We start from the raw sequence: 16215 nt of genomic DNA, 5'->3' as shown, positions 1-16215 counted from the left end.
CCTTGAACTCAGACATCCGCCTGCCTCTGCCTGCTAAATGCTGGGATTAAAGGCCTGTACCACCACCGCCTGGCCCCAGTTAGTTTTTAATACCTAGTTTTATAATCGTAATCTCTAACAATAGCCATGGTATGTTCTGGCAACTTGACACAAACCTAGACACATCTGGGAAGAGAGAACTGCTTCCATCAGATTAACCTGTGGACGCATCTAGGGGCATTTTCTTTCTTGTTTTATTTTTGATGGCGGGGGGGGGGGGTGTTCTCTGTGTATTCCTGGCTGTCCTGGAACTTGCTCTGAATAGATTAGATGAGGCTGGCAGCAAACTCACAGCTGCCTCTGCATCCCTGGGAGGTTTTTTTTTGTTTTTGTTTTTTTGAATTTTCGAGACAGGGTTTCTCCGTAGCTTTTTGGTTCCTGTCCTGGAACTAGCTCTTGTAGACCAGGCCTGCCTCTGCCTCCCAGTGCTGGGATTAAAGGCGTGCACCACCACCGCCCGGCTCCTGGGAGGTATTTTTTTTTTTCGAGACAGGGTTTCTCTGTGGTTTTTTTGGAGCCTGTCCTGGAACTAGCTCTTGTAGACCAGGCTAGTCTCGAACTCACAGAGATCTGCCTGCTTCTGCCTCCCGAGTGCTGGGATTAAAGGCGTGCGCTCCACCGCCCGGACCTGGGAGGTATTTTTTAAATTGCTAATTTCGTGAGAGGGCCTAGCCCACTGTGGGGAGTGCCATGCTCAGGCAGAGGGAACTATTCTGTATGAAAACAGTTGAGCAAGCCAGGGGAAGCAAGGCAGTAAGCAGCACTCCATGCGCTCCTGCCCTGGCTTCCCTAAACCCTTCAGTCCCCAAGTGCTTTTGGTCATGGTGTTTATCATAACAGAGATGCAAACTAGGACAATTGCCCTAACATCCCACTGACATCCACTCCTCTGAATTTATTTACTCACTGCTTTTGTCTAGCGGACACAGAGGAAATGAAACAGTGGGCACTTTTCAGCCTGTCTTGGTGTGAATGCCAGGCTGATTTCCAAAATCGTTGGCATAATATAATCCCTAAAGTTACACTATTTATGGCACAATAAAGGGACTCAGATCTCAGAGACTTCCCAGGAGAGCCAAGGACTTGAGAAAGGATCAAGGTCTGCATGCCTGGCTCTGTGAGTGTCTGACTACATGCAGGCCTGGCCCTGAGGCACAGTGCACCAAAGCACTTTCAAAGGGAAGCTGGTTCCAGCCCTCATTTCCTCCTTCCTCAACGCGGCAGGCAGACTGGTGGAAGCTACCAAGACCTTCCTACAGAGGTTCAAATGAACACTGTGGCAGAAAACAAAATGTGGTGGCAGGCCATGTGCCTGAGTGGAGGTGAGAAATGAAATCACCGAACAACAGGCAGGGCATGAAGCCAAGAGCAAGTTTCTGAGGTCTAAGGGTGCCCAGAGGATCAAGACTCCATGGTGGTCATCGGCAACTTAAATACTCACAAAGCGCACCCCCAAAATCAGAAGCATACTCTGACAGAGCTGAAGAACCCCTAGAGACTTCTTGTCCAAACTTCTGATCTCCCAAGAGAGAGGGGGCAGAAAGAGTCAGAACATGGATCTGATGGCCACCAGCTGCCACTCTCAGACACGGACAGTTCCCACGCTAAAAAAGACCCTTGACCCTGGGTGTGGGGCAATGCACGTGGACTGTCTACTCGTGTGCTTAGTGCCGGATTCCACAGACATTCCACACCACCAAAGACCGGAACTCACCTTGGAAGCTCAATTCGTAGCTTTGTGAACCGGCCTGGAAGGGCACAACAACTCCCCTGGGACAGGATCGGAACAAAGACTCCAGGTACGGAGAGCTGATGTTGGAGCGGGGATGGCCATGGCTCTATATGCAGAAAAAGTTAAGAACACACAGGTAAAGACGTGAGGGTAGGTTTTCGGGATGGAAATCTCTACTGTTTGCTTTTAGCGATGGGATTAGGGCGGCATGCTCTCTCCGGAGCCAGGTTGAAGAACTTCCCACCAGACACCAAGTCACAGAGCTGGAGAGAGCACTGTCTGTAGAAACGGATGGTACTTTTTGGGGCTGCCCGAAGACCATGAATGCGATTTTCCTTTTACACCACCTAGACAATACAAACTCATCTGCAGCCGCTGGAACAGAACTGATAGTCTTGTGGGAGTCAGGACATCACGGGCACTTTGCAGTTGTAGTAAAGAAGCCTTTCCAACACTCCTGTAAGTTTTAAGCACCAACAGGGATGCTGCTGCTCAGATATAAATGACCTGGCTCTCTCTTCTGCCTTCAACCCCGGTAAGTAGCGCAAGCAGACCCCCCAGTCAGCCTATTACACTGAAGATGCATTGGGCTTGCTACCCACTGAGGCTGTGTTTAAAGGGGCTTGGATACTCAAGAAACGTAGACCTCATCTCTGGTTTTGAGGCATCTAGGAAGAATGCAAGCCTCAGGATGGGAGGGGAAAGACGTGTCAAAACTAAGCCGCTGGGGCTGGAGAGATGGCTCAGATTTTAGGAGCACTGGCTGTTCTTCCAAAGGTCCTGAGTTCAATCCCCAGCAACCACATGGTGGCTCACAACCATCTGTAATGAGATCTGGTGCTGTCTCCTGACATTCAGGCGTACATGCAGTAAAACACTGTATACACAATAAATAAATCCCAACAAAACAAACGAACCAACGAAACACTAAGCCGCCATTCCGCTGCATTGGTTCTGCGTAGGAACAGACAGGATGTGAAACCCTACATTCAGAGGCTCCCAATAAAACATTAGCAAAACATTTCCTTGAGAATTAGAGCATAGGGGCTGAAGACAGGAATCCTGCCGGCTACCTACGTGGGGATGGGCTCGTGATTCCTTTAGTGATATTCAGTTTTCTAATAAGCCTCCCCCCCCCTCCGTCCCTAAGGAAAGGCCCACCAAATGTCCATCAGGAGAGGGCCCTGGAATAGAAGCACCCAAGGAAAATGTCCTAGGGCCGAGGGCCTACATGCTTGTCTACACAACTGTACTTTGATGTCATACTTGGCTGGAACATAAGAAGAATCTGCATCCGGTGTGATGAGAGCTCTGCTGCAAAGATGTTCCACAGGCCATGGGAAAGAGCAGATTGACAAGGTGGCCAAGCCATCAAGTCTGGCGTTTAGCCCATTTCAAAACGGCAACTCTGCCTGCTCCTCTTTGCTCGTTTAGGTTCCGTGAGGGATTTGTTGATAAAATGTGTGTGCTGCTGAACTAACATGAAAGGACCCTTGCTTGTAGAGGGTCCCTGCCCACAGCACACTTGTCTTCTCCATGGGGGACATTAACATTTAGCAGAAACACTGGTGTCTCTGCTGAGACATACCTGCGCTCCTCACAGAGGTGGTGGGGATTTTCTTTCTTTGCTTTAGCAGCTCCATTGCCCCTCACTTCTAACAACATGAAAGCTCACACCACCATTTCTTTGTCCTTCCTTTACTCTTGTGTAGTGACACTTCAACTGTATTTTAATAAATAAAGACCGCCTGAAGACCTGAGAGTAAACAGTCCCACTGGTCAGCCTTACAGACCAGATTATGATAACACACACCTTTAATTTCAATAGCCATAATGACATACACCTTTAACACCAGTTGCCATAGAAACTGGATGGTGCGTGTCTTTAATGATGGTGGTGCACTCCTTTAATCCCAGCCCTAGAGTATTATACTCTCAGCTTCATTTGTTGCTTTCAATGTCACTTTGATTTGAAGACCTTTCTCTCTTTGTCTCCTTCTTCCTACCCCCAACCTGATTTTAGAAACCTATGAATCAAAGGAAGAGACATTTTTACACAAAAGGACAGATGCTCAGTGTATTCAGACTTCTGTTCCTCTTTACTATGTCCCCACGGTGGGTCAACCTAGAATCTTTCTAGTCCAACCCTTCAAGTTCGTGCAAATCCAAACTCTGACTGAACGTGAGTGATCAAATTTGCTTCGTATGGTCCTAAATATAACCCCAGCAGCACAGACACTGAGAGAACAATTAATATATGGGATCTCCTGAAACTGAAAAGCTTCTGTAAAGCAAAGGACACGGTCAACAAGACAACGACAGCCTACATAATGGGAAAAATCTTCACCAACCCCACATCAGACAGAGGTCTGATCTCCAAAATACACAAAGAACTCAAGAAATTGGTCATCAAAAGAACAAATAATCAAATAAAAAAATGGAGTACAAACCTAAACAGAGAACTCTCAACAGAGGAATCTAAAATGGCTGAAATACACTTAAGGAAATGTTCAATATCCTTAGTCATCAGAGAAATGCAAATCAAAACAACTCTGAGATTCCATCTTACACCTGTAAGAATGGCCAAGATCAAAAACACTGATGACAACCAATGCTGGAGAGGTTGTGGGGGGAAAAGGGAACACTTCTGCATTGCTGGTGGGAATGCAAGGTGGTACAACCCCTTTGGATATCAGTTTGGCGATTTCTCAGAAAATTAGGGAACAACCTTCTTCAAAACCCAGTAATACCACTTTTGAGTATGTACCCAAAGAATGTTCAATCATACCATAAAGACATGGCTTAACTATGTTCATAGCAGCATTGTTTGTCATAGTCAGAACCTGACCCGGAAACAATCTAAATGCCCATGACTAAAGAAAGGATAAGGAAAATGTGGTACATTTACCCAATGGAGTACTACACAGCAGAAAAAAAATTACATCTTGAAATTTGCAGGCAAATGGATAGATCTAGAAAACATCATATTGAGTGAGGTAACCCAGACCCAGAAAGACAAATATCATATGTACTCACTCATAAGTGGCTTTTAGACATAAAGCAAAGAAAAATCAGCCTACAATTCACAGTCTCAGAGAACCTAGACAACAATGAGGACCCTAAAAGAGACTTACATGGATCTAATTTACATGGGAAGTAGAAAAAGACAAGATCTCCTAAGTAAATTGGAAGGATGGGACCCATGGGAGAGGGTTGAAGTGGGGGAGAGGAAGGGAGAGTAGCAGAGAAAAATGCAGAGCTCAATAAAATCAATTAAAAAAAAAAAGACATTCTACTGGTGCGACAATCGCTGAGACACCTCCATCGCTCTCCTAACTCCCCATTGCCGCTGTCTATGCTGGCTGTGCCATTTGGAACTGACACACAGAAAGCTGGTTCACAGGTCCAGGCCATCCTTTAGAATAGCTGCTCTTTCTCGAGGTCTGAGTTCAGTTCCCAGCAACCACATCCATCTATAATGGGATCTGACGCCCTCTTCTGGCATAAACATGTGCATGTAGAGTACTCAAACATAAAATATAAATAAATTAAATTAAAAAAAGACCGAGGAAGAGGGACATGATTGAATTGTGTCTCCCAAGTGTCCTGAAAAATAATGTATTTGTGATTCTCAGTTCTCCTAGAGTATACTGGAACTGGAACACCCCACCCTTGTACCACCCCCACTCCCACCCCGACACCCTACTACAAACACACACACAGGTTTACCTTTTATACCCACTCTCCAAGGATAGGATTGTTGCCTTCAAACATTCTGTTAATAGTGTTTCGGTAGTCCCCTTGTGGTAGTTTTAATGTAATTGTCCCCCATAATCTCATAGGAAAAGGCAAGAATGGAGGCAGGGTGTCACTGTGGGGGTGGGCTTTGAGGTCTCCTATGCTCAAACTATGTCCAGTATAGACACAGACTCCTTCTGTTGTCTGCCAATCCAGATGTAGAACTCCCAGCTCCACATCTGCCTGCATGCCAAAGACTGAACCTCTGAAGTACCAGCCACCCCAGTTAAATGCTTTCCTTTGTAAGAGTTGCCATGTGTCTCTTCATAGCAACAGAAACCCTAAGACACCCCTAAGGGGAAAGTGGTACTCACCTCATCCCCATACTGTACATATCTGTTAAACTCATTCTTCCAGTACCACAGCCACGTGGTGCTGAAGACAGAATTCTCCGACTGTGCCACAAACGAAGGAGTGGACAGGCGTCGGATGCGATAGGAACCACAGGTCATCTTCTGGAAATCGATCCGATGAATTCCCATCAAAATGCTGAAAGTAAGAGGAAAAAATTAAGTGAACACTTCCGTGACCTCTGCCTCCAACATTCTGGTCACCCCTACCATGAACACGAAATTTAAATTTTAGGGCTGCAATGGATCTTCAAATGTTCCTTCTCTATTTCTGTCTCTTTCACTCTAAATGCTACAAGGCATGGAGCCTAAATTTTCTCTGTACAGCTTCTGGTCTTACACATACTAGAAAAACTGAAATACAGACAGGTAACTTGTCCGCACTACATATGGAATGGTTTCCAAAATCTGCATTCCTCCTTGGCATGGTGGTGGACTTTAATCCCGGCACACTAGAAGCTGAGGCAGAGGGATCACTCTGAGTTTGAGGCCATCCTGGTCTACCTAGTGAAGGCCTGGCTCAAACAGTTAATAACTAATTAATTTTAAAAAAAATCTAAAGTTATTCATTCTCCCCACCCCCAAAAGAAAATCCCCAGTGGGTTAGTACAAAGGCTCACTGTGGTTAAGAGCAATTATTGCTCTTACAGATGACTTGGGTTCAATTTTCTGCACTCATATGGCTACTCTCAACCATTGTAACTCCACTTCAGGGAATCCACACATGCAGGTAAAAACACATAAAATGGAAAAAATTTATAAAAAGGGAAAATGTAAAGTGATTCTCCCCATAAAACAAGAGAATTATCCATAAAACAAACAATAGGCGAAGTGATAGGAATCTTATTTATTTATTTATTTTGGTTTTCGAGGCAAAGTTTCTCTATGTTACCTTGGCTGTCCTGCTGGAATTCACCACCACCTAGCATGGAACTCAATTTTTTAATTAAAACTCATTTTTAAATTAAAAACAAAAACAGATTTATTGCAAGAACAAATAGTTTGAATAATAATATGGAAACCATAAAAGGATTGACAAGGTCAAAGTTATCATAGTAATATTAAAACATCTTTAAAAAGAAAAAAAAACAGGCTTAGTGGCTTGCCTTTAATCTCAGCACTTGGGAGGCAGAGGCAGACAGATCTCTTGAGCTTGAGGCCAGCCTGGTCTACAGAGAAAGTTCCAGATCATTCAGAGCTACATAGAGGAGAAACCCTGTCTCCAAAAAAGCAATATCACCACCATCAAAACAAACAAAACAAAACCCACACAAGAAAGGAAGGATATACTAACTGGCTTTTTTTGCTTTTCTATTTTTCTATGTATAAGAAAGCTTTCTAGGGGGTGAAAAGACAGATTTCTGAAGGCTACGTAACACACAACTTCAAAACATTTAGTTTTTATTAGTGTGTATGTTTGATGTTTTGTGGGTATACTGTGAATATACGTATCATGTGAGTATGCGTATATGCATGTGTGTATGTATAGGATGTGACTGCATATAATGTGTGTGTATGATGTATGTGTGTATGGTGTGTGCACGAAGGCACATGCATGGGGGTCAGGACTACACTTAGAAGTAGTTCTCTCCTTTCACAGTGAATCCTGGGGGTTGAGCTTAGTTCATCCCACTGACATGGCAAGCACTTTTACCCATCTTCCAGCCCTGGGTATTATTATTATTATTATTATTATTATTATTTATTTATTTATTTATTTTTTTTTTTGGTTTTTCGAGACAGGGTTTCTCTGTGGTTTTGGAGCCTGTCCTGGAACTAGCTCTTGTAGACCAGGCTGGTCTCGAACTCACAGAGATCCGCCTGCCTCTGCCTCCCAAGTGCTGGGATTAAAGGCGTGCACCACCACTGCCAGGCTCCTGGGTATTATTTTTAATACACTGTACTGATAGCTGTAACTCACATACACAGATCCTCGATCTATTTCAGGAGTGCTAGTGCTGCTGAGACGGAAGCTTGAGAATTGCCGTTCCATGAAAGAGCTCTCAGGTCCTTGATCAGGAAAGATCAGGGGAACCTTAGGTAAAGGTGAATGTCTATGTGTGGTCACCGTGGGCCAAAGGAAGCAGAGAAAACAAGACCACGGACACTGCTAACACTGCCCTCAACAACTCTATTCTTAAACATCAATAGTTTCAAGATTGAGAAACTGGGTTTACATGGGGGGGGGGAATGTCTTTCCTGGGGGAGGGGAGAAAGAAATGTCTCATCTACATATGAGAACAGCGAGTTCTGCCCTCTAGTGGCAGAACGCGGAGACACAGGACATCAGCCAAAAGCTTCTAGATTCCATACTGATTGTTAAGTACCCTACCCTCCTGCACATCAAAAGTAAATGTGGTTATGTGGCTATCACCCCATCCCCCTGCCAATCCTAGCAAATGCAGTAATATAAGCAACCCTCCTGTAAGTCTCTAGAACACAGAGATGGCACACTAAAACATAGCTACACAACGAACGCCTGTGCTAGAACACGTGGAACCATTCAAATCACACGTGGGGACGTATGTGCACCACCACCACCTGGCCTTTTTTTATAAATGTTTTTTTCCTTTATAAGAGCTTCCATGAGCTGAGCGGTGGTGGTGCACGCCTTTAATCCAGCACTCAGAAGGCAGAGGCAGATCTCTGTGAGTCCAAAGTCAGCCTGGTCTACAAAGCAAATTCCAGGACAGCCAGAACTGATACACAGAGAGAAACCCTGTCTCGGGGGGGAAAAAAAGAAAAAGAAGAAAAATGACTGACCTCTGTACAGGATACACCTACAGATCAAACAATCATGTCACTGTTGATGTCACTCGAGTTACTAACTATTCCTGGAGTCCCCAGCATTAGGCAGCTTGGTGTACCACAGGCTGAGCTTGAAGCTTCCCTCAGCCCGAGTTGTAGAACCCATTAGCCAGCGGATAACCACCAACTTACACTTCATTTTGGGGATCACAATAGGCCTTCTCGATGTCCTCCATGGCCCGGAAGTCAATCCAAGAATTATCTACGAATACCTGCCACCGGTAGGGCAGATGGAAATGGCTCTTGTTGCAGGTGCCTATGGTGACAGAGAAAGGGTTTACAGTGAAGGGTTGGGGTTTCTAACCAATTCAACTTCAAGTTGACGGTTGACTTCCTGTCAAGGCTGGCCTGTCCTCCCAGCCAGGCATTTCCCCACCGTCCCCTCACTCAAGCTGGTCCCAGCTTGGGCAAGTCCTGGCATGTGCCACACTCCCAGCAGGACTAAAGGATCTTTCAGGAAACGCAACTTACTCTGCTGGCAGCCCTTATACAGATGGTCCTGACAGATTTCCTTTGGGCCACGATCATCAGTAAGCGATGCAGCACTTGTGATTAAGGACAGGTCATCTGCAAAACAAAAGAGGATGCGTGGATGCCAAAAATGAGGATGCCTGGCCTCTCTGTGAGAAAAACATCAGAAATGGGGTCCATATTCACATCCACCCTGGATTCTCGGGCTGCCCCTAAGAGTCTGCCTAGCCGCTCTGTAGAATGACACATGGGCATTAGGGCCCTAGGGACTCCTGGCTAGGAAGTGACTGCAATTCTGAGGTCGGAGACTCAATGCCATGGTATTGTGTTTGTCCTTCCCTGTGCCCTCAGCCTTAGGAGTCTCTTCCCTCTGTGACTTGCACTCAGGAGTCTGAGGTCATCCTTGAGGGCTCACAGAGGAGGGTCATTTGTCTATGTGTTACTTTCATTGGTTAATAAAGAAACTGCCTTGGCTTTTGATAGGACAGCAGCTTAGATAGGTGGAGTAGACAGAACAGAATGCTGGGAAGAAGGGAAGTGAGGCAGACGCTATAGCTCTCCTCTCCAAGATGGACGCAGGTTAAGATCCTTCCCTGTAAGCCACCACCTCGTGGTGCTACACAGATTATTAGAAATGGGTTAATCAAGATGTGAGAATTAGCCAGTAAGAGGTTAGAGCTAATGGGCCAAGCAGTGTTTAAAAGAATACAATTTTTGTATTGTTATTTTGGGTATAAAGCTAGCCGGGTGGTGGAATATAGCCCGCTGCTCCTCACTACACGAGTTCTTACCAGGGATCTCAACTCTGTGGCTTGAGGAACGTGCGGGTGACAGAGGCAGCCTGCTGGCCTGTGCAGGGGCAGTGATCTCCTCAGGCATAGCTGAGATCTGGTTTCTCAGACTCTGCACTCCAGAGCACACGGCTTCTTTTCTTCCCGGGACTGCTGCTTTTACCCCAAAGCCGGTGGTGCTGCTTTTAGAGTTGTTAGGAGTTTCATTCAGAATTTGACTAGAGCCATTTGGTACATTATGGGTCGATTTAATGGGCCAGGGTGTGTTTCCTCCATATTTGCCACCCAGGAATGCCATATCTTGACCACTGTCGGTGATTCTGCCAGTGGTGCGGGGATCCTGAGGGTTAGCTGTACTCTTCTGATGGTTGCTAGGTAATGTTACTTCTCCCAGACCATTGACTGTGCCCCTGTCACCTAGAATTCCTTCCACAGCCGCTCCGCCAGCATAACTACTCAAGAAAGGGACCTTCTGTTTGTCTTGAGCCTCACTCTTGCCCTTGACATCCATGTGGGGTCCAGAAGGCTTGCTCGATTTCACGGCCATGGCTTCACGTGTTTGTGTCACATCAAGACGGAAGCCGCCGGCTGCTTGACTTGGGGATGAATCTGCATGATTCCTAGAAAAGAAGCCATTCGGGTCCCCATTCTCTGAAAACTTCGTGCTTGCTCCCATTTGACCGGCTCCTCTGAGACCGGGAGTCTTGGATGAAGCGGCCGAAAGCTGAGCACAGTCATGAGTTCCCAGGAACTTGAACTTCTGCGTGACGTCTGCAGACACATCCTCCAGGGAGTCCTTACAGCTGCTGGCATCTGGGCTAGGTGGACCAGACTCCGAAGGCGAGTCAGGTGGGACAAGTTCTAGACTGTTGTGAAAGAACCGGTCTCTGCTTTTGCTTCTGCCTCTGGCCCCGCCTCTGCGATGGGAATGAGGAGCTGGAAAGAGAAAGAACCCAAAGAGAAGTTGAAGCTCAGATCCTACCGCGATGTTCTTTTTGCTCGTCCAGACTTGTGAGCTGAGATTCCTAACTGGAGGCTACAAATCCAGGAGCTGGAACCCTGGTAGAACAGGAGTCTATGGCTAAGAGGAAGACCCCACGCTCTTCCGGTCTCTCTTGGGACTCAATGAGTCCCCCAGTATCCAAGAGCCTGTCTCCAGACCCTAGTCCTCAGTTAAACTTCATTACTACAGTGAATGAAAGCCGTACTAGAGCAGATTAAGAGAAGAATTTCTATAAGGCGCAGAGATTCCACTTATGTGAATACCTGAATGAGCATTCCTAACACTGAAACCAAACAGAAAAGGAACCATAGACTCAAGTTACGGTTTCATCTAAGCTACAGGCTTCTTTCTTTAGGTTTCCCTAAACTTATCTATAGTCAAAACTGAAGGCAGACATGGTGGCTCATGCCTATAATCCCAGTGCTTGGGAAGCTGAGGTGGGTGGGAGTTCAGCCAAGGCTACATAACAAGTTCTCAGCCAACCTACCGCACATTACGTAAGAAATGTGAAGAAAAAAGAAAAGGAAAAGTTAAAGCCTGTAGCATGAATTCTAATTGGTCTACTTGGAGTCAGCTATCAGGGGATGAAAGCTGAAGGATCAGAGAAGCAAAGCGGCAGCCACTAGGGTTCTTACCTCTAGCAATGCTCAGACCAAAAGGACAATCCTGTCCTCAGACTGTATCCTCAGACTGCATTGAGCTCCTGTCTCCTCCCGCCTTATACTCCTCTTTCCGCCCAGCGATATATATTCCTTCCTGTCTCCACCTCCCAATTACTGGGATTTGGCTCTGTTTCTCTTTTAGACTGGATTAATTTTAGTGTAGCCCAGGGTCGCCTTGAACTCACAAAAATCCATCCACCTCTGTCTCCTGAGTGCTGGGATTAAAGGTGTGTGCTTTGTCTCTGTGGTTAACTAGTGGCTTAGTTCTACACTCCGATCTTCAGGGCAAGTTTTATTTGTTATAGCATAGACAGAATAAAATATCACTATAAAAGTCAAATTGATGGAGCCGTGTGTTCTTTCCAGAAAAGTGATAGTGCACATCTCCTGGAAGCAGTCTATAGAAGGAATGATCCAGAGTGTGTCCAGAGTGTGAAGTCTGGGTGTGTGCTGTACATCCATGATGTCTGTTGTGGAAAGGGATTTGAAAGGTGGGGGTGTGTATGCTTCTGAGGAGCATGTATGTACTGTCCTGGTAGAGGAAAGGGGACAACGGTTACGTAACTAAAGGAAACCTCCTCCTCTCATGATAGCTAACTCCACAGGTGAACTAGAAGTGACAGCAAATACCGATCTCTCCCCAACACAGTAAACCCACATGGAACACACCAAAACCCGCCTCTGGGAGAGCCCAGCCTATTGTGGGTGGTGTCTTCCCTGGGCTGATGGTTCTGGGTTCTTGAAGCAAGCAGGCTGAAGCCAGGTGGATCTCCCAGTTCCAGGCCAGCCTGGTCTACAGAGCAAGTTCTACAACAGCCAGGGCTACACAGAGAAACCCTGTCTCAAAAACAAAAGAAAACAAACAAAAGTATATGTGGCTGGCAAGATGGCTCAGTCACCAACCTGAGTTGATTCCCCAGGACTCACAAAAGGGAAGAAGAACTGACTTCTGAAAATTACCCTCTGACTTCAACATGAAATAAATAAGAACTGCAATTAAAATTGTATTGTGTGCGTGTTTGTATGCACACACAGAGAAAGAGGCTAAACAACTGGAACAAAGTTAAAAGCTGCTGAATCTCAAAACTGTTTCATTCTCATTGTATAAAAAAAGAAAGCTTCAAGGAAAAAAAAATAAACATTTTGTTAAACTATTTGTTTTTGAAACAAGATCTCTCTCTCTATGTAGTCCTGGCTGTTCTGAGCCTCTAGGTAGACCAGGCTGGCCTCGAAATCAAAGATCAGCCTGCCCCTGCCTCCCAAGTGCTGGCATTAAAGAACATGTAAGTGCGTGGGAATGCACACACACATAAACACAAACAACACACACACACATCTGACAATAATAACTTATTTAAAAGCAGGGGCTATAATAGCTACGTGTAAATCATTATCAATTGTATTAAAGTGGTGCATGTACATAGGAAAGGTGTGGAAGGGAAAAGAAGGAGGTTTTTGTGCAGTGAAGCTGAGATTTTACAGGTAGATTTCTTTCCTTGTAAGTTCTGTTTATTTGAAAGTCTGCACAATTAAAAAAGGCAAAGGGCACACCTCTCATGGCAGGGGGTTCCTCCGAGAGTGCTTGTTGTTGCAGATGTCCTGGATATTCTGGACCACATCAGAACTCAGCCCGTGCTCCTTCATGATGGCCAACACCTTCCTGTCCATCAGGTTATGAGACCTGAGGCAGTTGAGATAACTGCAGTTGCCCCGGGTGAAGTGCTCGCAGATGTGGAGTCTCTCGCACGGTTGCGGCTGCCCGCAGATCTGTTTCCGGCCCTCTCCTTTGTAACTTTTGCATATCTACATGGGGAGAGGAACAATGAGCAAGAAAGCCTCGCATCTGCCACACTTGCAAAATGCACGAGCCCCCTTCCTGTTAAAAGCAGAAAAACAATGCCCACACAGCCCACCTCTTTGATGAGATGGGTTCAACTCAAATGACATATTTGGGGACAGGAGAGACCTGCAGGCTAGTTAACGGATGACAGCGTGCACGGTGGTACATACCTGTGGCCCAGCTCTCAGGAGGCTGGGGCAAGGAGGATTACCAAGGTCAATGCAAAATATTGCATTTAAAAGAAACTTAAACCGGGCTGTGGTGGCAAATGCCTTTAATCCCAGCACTCAGGAGGCAGAGGCAGGCGGATCTCTGTGAGTTCAAGGCCAGACTGGTCTACAAGAGCTAGTTCCAGGATAGGCTCCAAAGCAACAGAGAAACCTTGTCTCAAAAAACAAACAAACAACCCCCCCTCAAAAAAAGGAATGAAAAAAAAAGTAATGAATTTGATAATTCTTGGAGGAATCAAACTCAAATGGCAGGCTATGAACAGGACATCATAAAGGATGTCCTTCCAAAGGAGGAAGTCTAGTTTAGATTCTGACTTCTATGGCTGAAAGACACATGTGTCTTACCTGCAACTTTGGGATTCTGTCATTTGGTCTCTGATAGCCAGAGCAAGATCTTTTCAAATATCTGAGGGAATAGGTGTAGAGACAGCAGGAGGAGGAGGAAGAAGAAAGGCAGACAGAGGAGATGGAGGCTGGGCCTCACTATGCAGCCCCAGTTGGCCTGGAACTTTCTATGTACACCAGGCTGGCCTCAAACTCTTAAGAGGTTCACCTGCTTCTGCCTGCCAGGTACTGGGAATTAAGGTGCACACCCCCTTCCCCATTCATAACAGCAGCAAAATTACATTTCTGTAGTAGCAATGAAATAATTTTATGGTTAGGGGTCACCTCGACATGAGGAACTGTATTAAAGGGTCGCAGCGTCAGAAGGCTGAGAACCACCGCTCTATATGCATTTGTGCACACAGCTCTATGGGATGGAGTTGCCACTAAAGACGGAGATGCTGCAACCAGGCCAATGGCTGCAGGGCTGAGGGGCGGCCCTCGAAGAAGCCGGATGACCTCACAGCAGAGTGACCTCAGGGACCCAGCAATCCTCTAGTTTCTGTTTGTTTGTGAAGCAGAGTAAGTAACAAAATACAAGGCTGTCTTGTTGAGGCAAGTATTCGAACCATTGGATGAGGAGCCCAGGATGATTCGTGACAAACCTGAACTCACAGGCATTTGGAAGTTGAAAATGTTTGGTCTAAGAGGCTGTGTAAACTGGCTCTGCCCGGCTTGCTGAGAGGAGTCTGACTCCAGGAACAGCAAGAGAGCCACGTGGGTAGCCTCTAACACCAGATGAGTGCATGTGACAACTACAGACTCTGCGTCTGGGCCACAGCTCTCCAGGTGTGCTGTCTGGACCATACGCACCTGGATACGCATTAGTAATGCTAGTCTAGGAGCTGGGCTGTAGCTCAGTTGGTCGGGCGCTTGCCTGCTATACACATGGCCTTGTGTTCAAACCCCAGTAGCAGATACACTAAGCACGTCTATAATATGAACCCTCAAGAAGTGGAAAGAGAAGGTTTGTTTGAGGTCAGCCTGGGCTACATACGGTGATCTTGTCTCTAAGAAAACAAAACAATGGCCAGGTGAAGTGTACACCTTAATCCTAGCACTAGGGAGACAGAGGCAGGTGGATCTCCGGGAGTTCAAGCTACTCAAGTGAGAACTAAGACCCTGTCTCAAAAAATTACATATCCAAGAACAGGGGTGCATAGTACACTGCCTATAATCCAAGCACATAGCAGCTAAGCCGTGAGAGCCAGGAGTTCAAGACTAGCCTAGGCTAGACAGCTGAATGAGTTTCAGGACATTTTGAGCTACAAAGAGGACAACTTGGGGGAGTCAGTACTCTCTTCCCATCATGTGGGGGCCAGGGACTGAACCCAGATCATCAGGCTTGGAGACAAGTTCCTTTATCCATTGAACCATCTTACTGTTCAACAACTAATTTTTAGGATAGGGAAGTGTGTCTTGTCCACTACTTTATTCAGTATTTAACAGAGCACCTGATACATGCTGGTTTTGTTTTTATTTTTGTTTTTTGAGACAAGGTTTCTCTATGTAGCCCTGGTTTGTAGACAGAAGCTGCTTGTTTGTTTCCTAGCTGCCCAGATCTGAAATAATCACACTGAAACTATATTAATTGCAACACTGCTTGGCCAATGACTCTAGCATATTCCTAGCTAGCTTTTACATCTTAAATTAACCCATTTTTATTCATCTGTGTATAGCCACGGGGCTCCGCGTCTATCTCCTGCAGTAGCTACATGGCGTCTCCCTGAAACCGCCTGCTTTCTCCTCCATCTGCTTGGAATTCCCATCTGGGCTGTAAAGCAGCTTCTTTATTAACCAACAGTGTTGGCAGCATACAGAGGGGAATCCCATATCACTGACTAACCTGGAACTCAACTTTGTAGACCAGGCTGGAACTCACAGAAATCTGCCTGGCTCTTCTAAATCTTAAATCACAGAGGTGATGATGCCAGAAGGGTCTGGAACTCTGTCTAATGACGCTAAAGGGACTGGGATAATCTAGGGAAGAGGGGAAAGGAAGGACGAGGGGAGGGAGAAAATAGACAGACATGGGGCAAAGCAAGAACTGTTGGGGCCACTGGTAGTGGCGCACTTCGGAGGCAGAGGCAGGTGGAGTTCTGTGAGT

The 16215-nt window shown here is 46.0% G+C and overlaps 1 protein-coding gene across 1 annotated transcript in view; it reads right to left on the bottom strand.

The window, feature by feature from the left end:
• Positions 1-16215, bottom strand: part of Zc3hav1 (zinc finger CCCH-type containing, antiviral 1) — a 44240-nt gene that overhangs the window by 11530 nt on the left and 16495 nt on the right. Inside the window, 7 exon segments of the mRNA XM_057778848.1 lie at positions 1754-1877; positions 5884-6058; positions 8860-8983; positions 9199-9294; positions 9990-10925; positions 13206-13223; positions 13226-13457. Of these exon segments, the coding sequence (XP_057634831.1) occupies positions 1754-1877; positions 5884-6058; positions 8860-8983; positions 9199-9294; positions 9990-10925; positions 13206-13223; positions 13226-13457 (1705 nt within the window).

This window comes from Chionomys nivalis, chromosome 1, assembly GCF_950005125.1.
Source record: "Chionomys nivalis chromosome 1, mChiNiv1.1, whole genome shotgun sequence".
Lineage (NCBI taxonomy): Eukaryota > Metazoa > Chordata > Mammalia > Rodentia > Cricetidae > Chionomys > Chionomys nivalis.
Note: the sequence above shows the minus strand (reverse complement) of the source record. Positions and strands in the feature narration are given on the sequence as shown.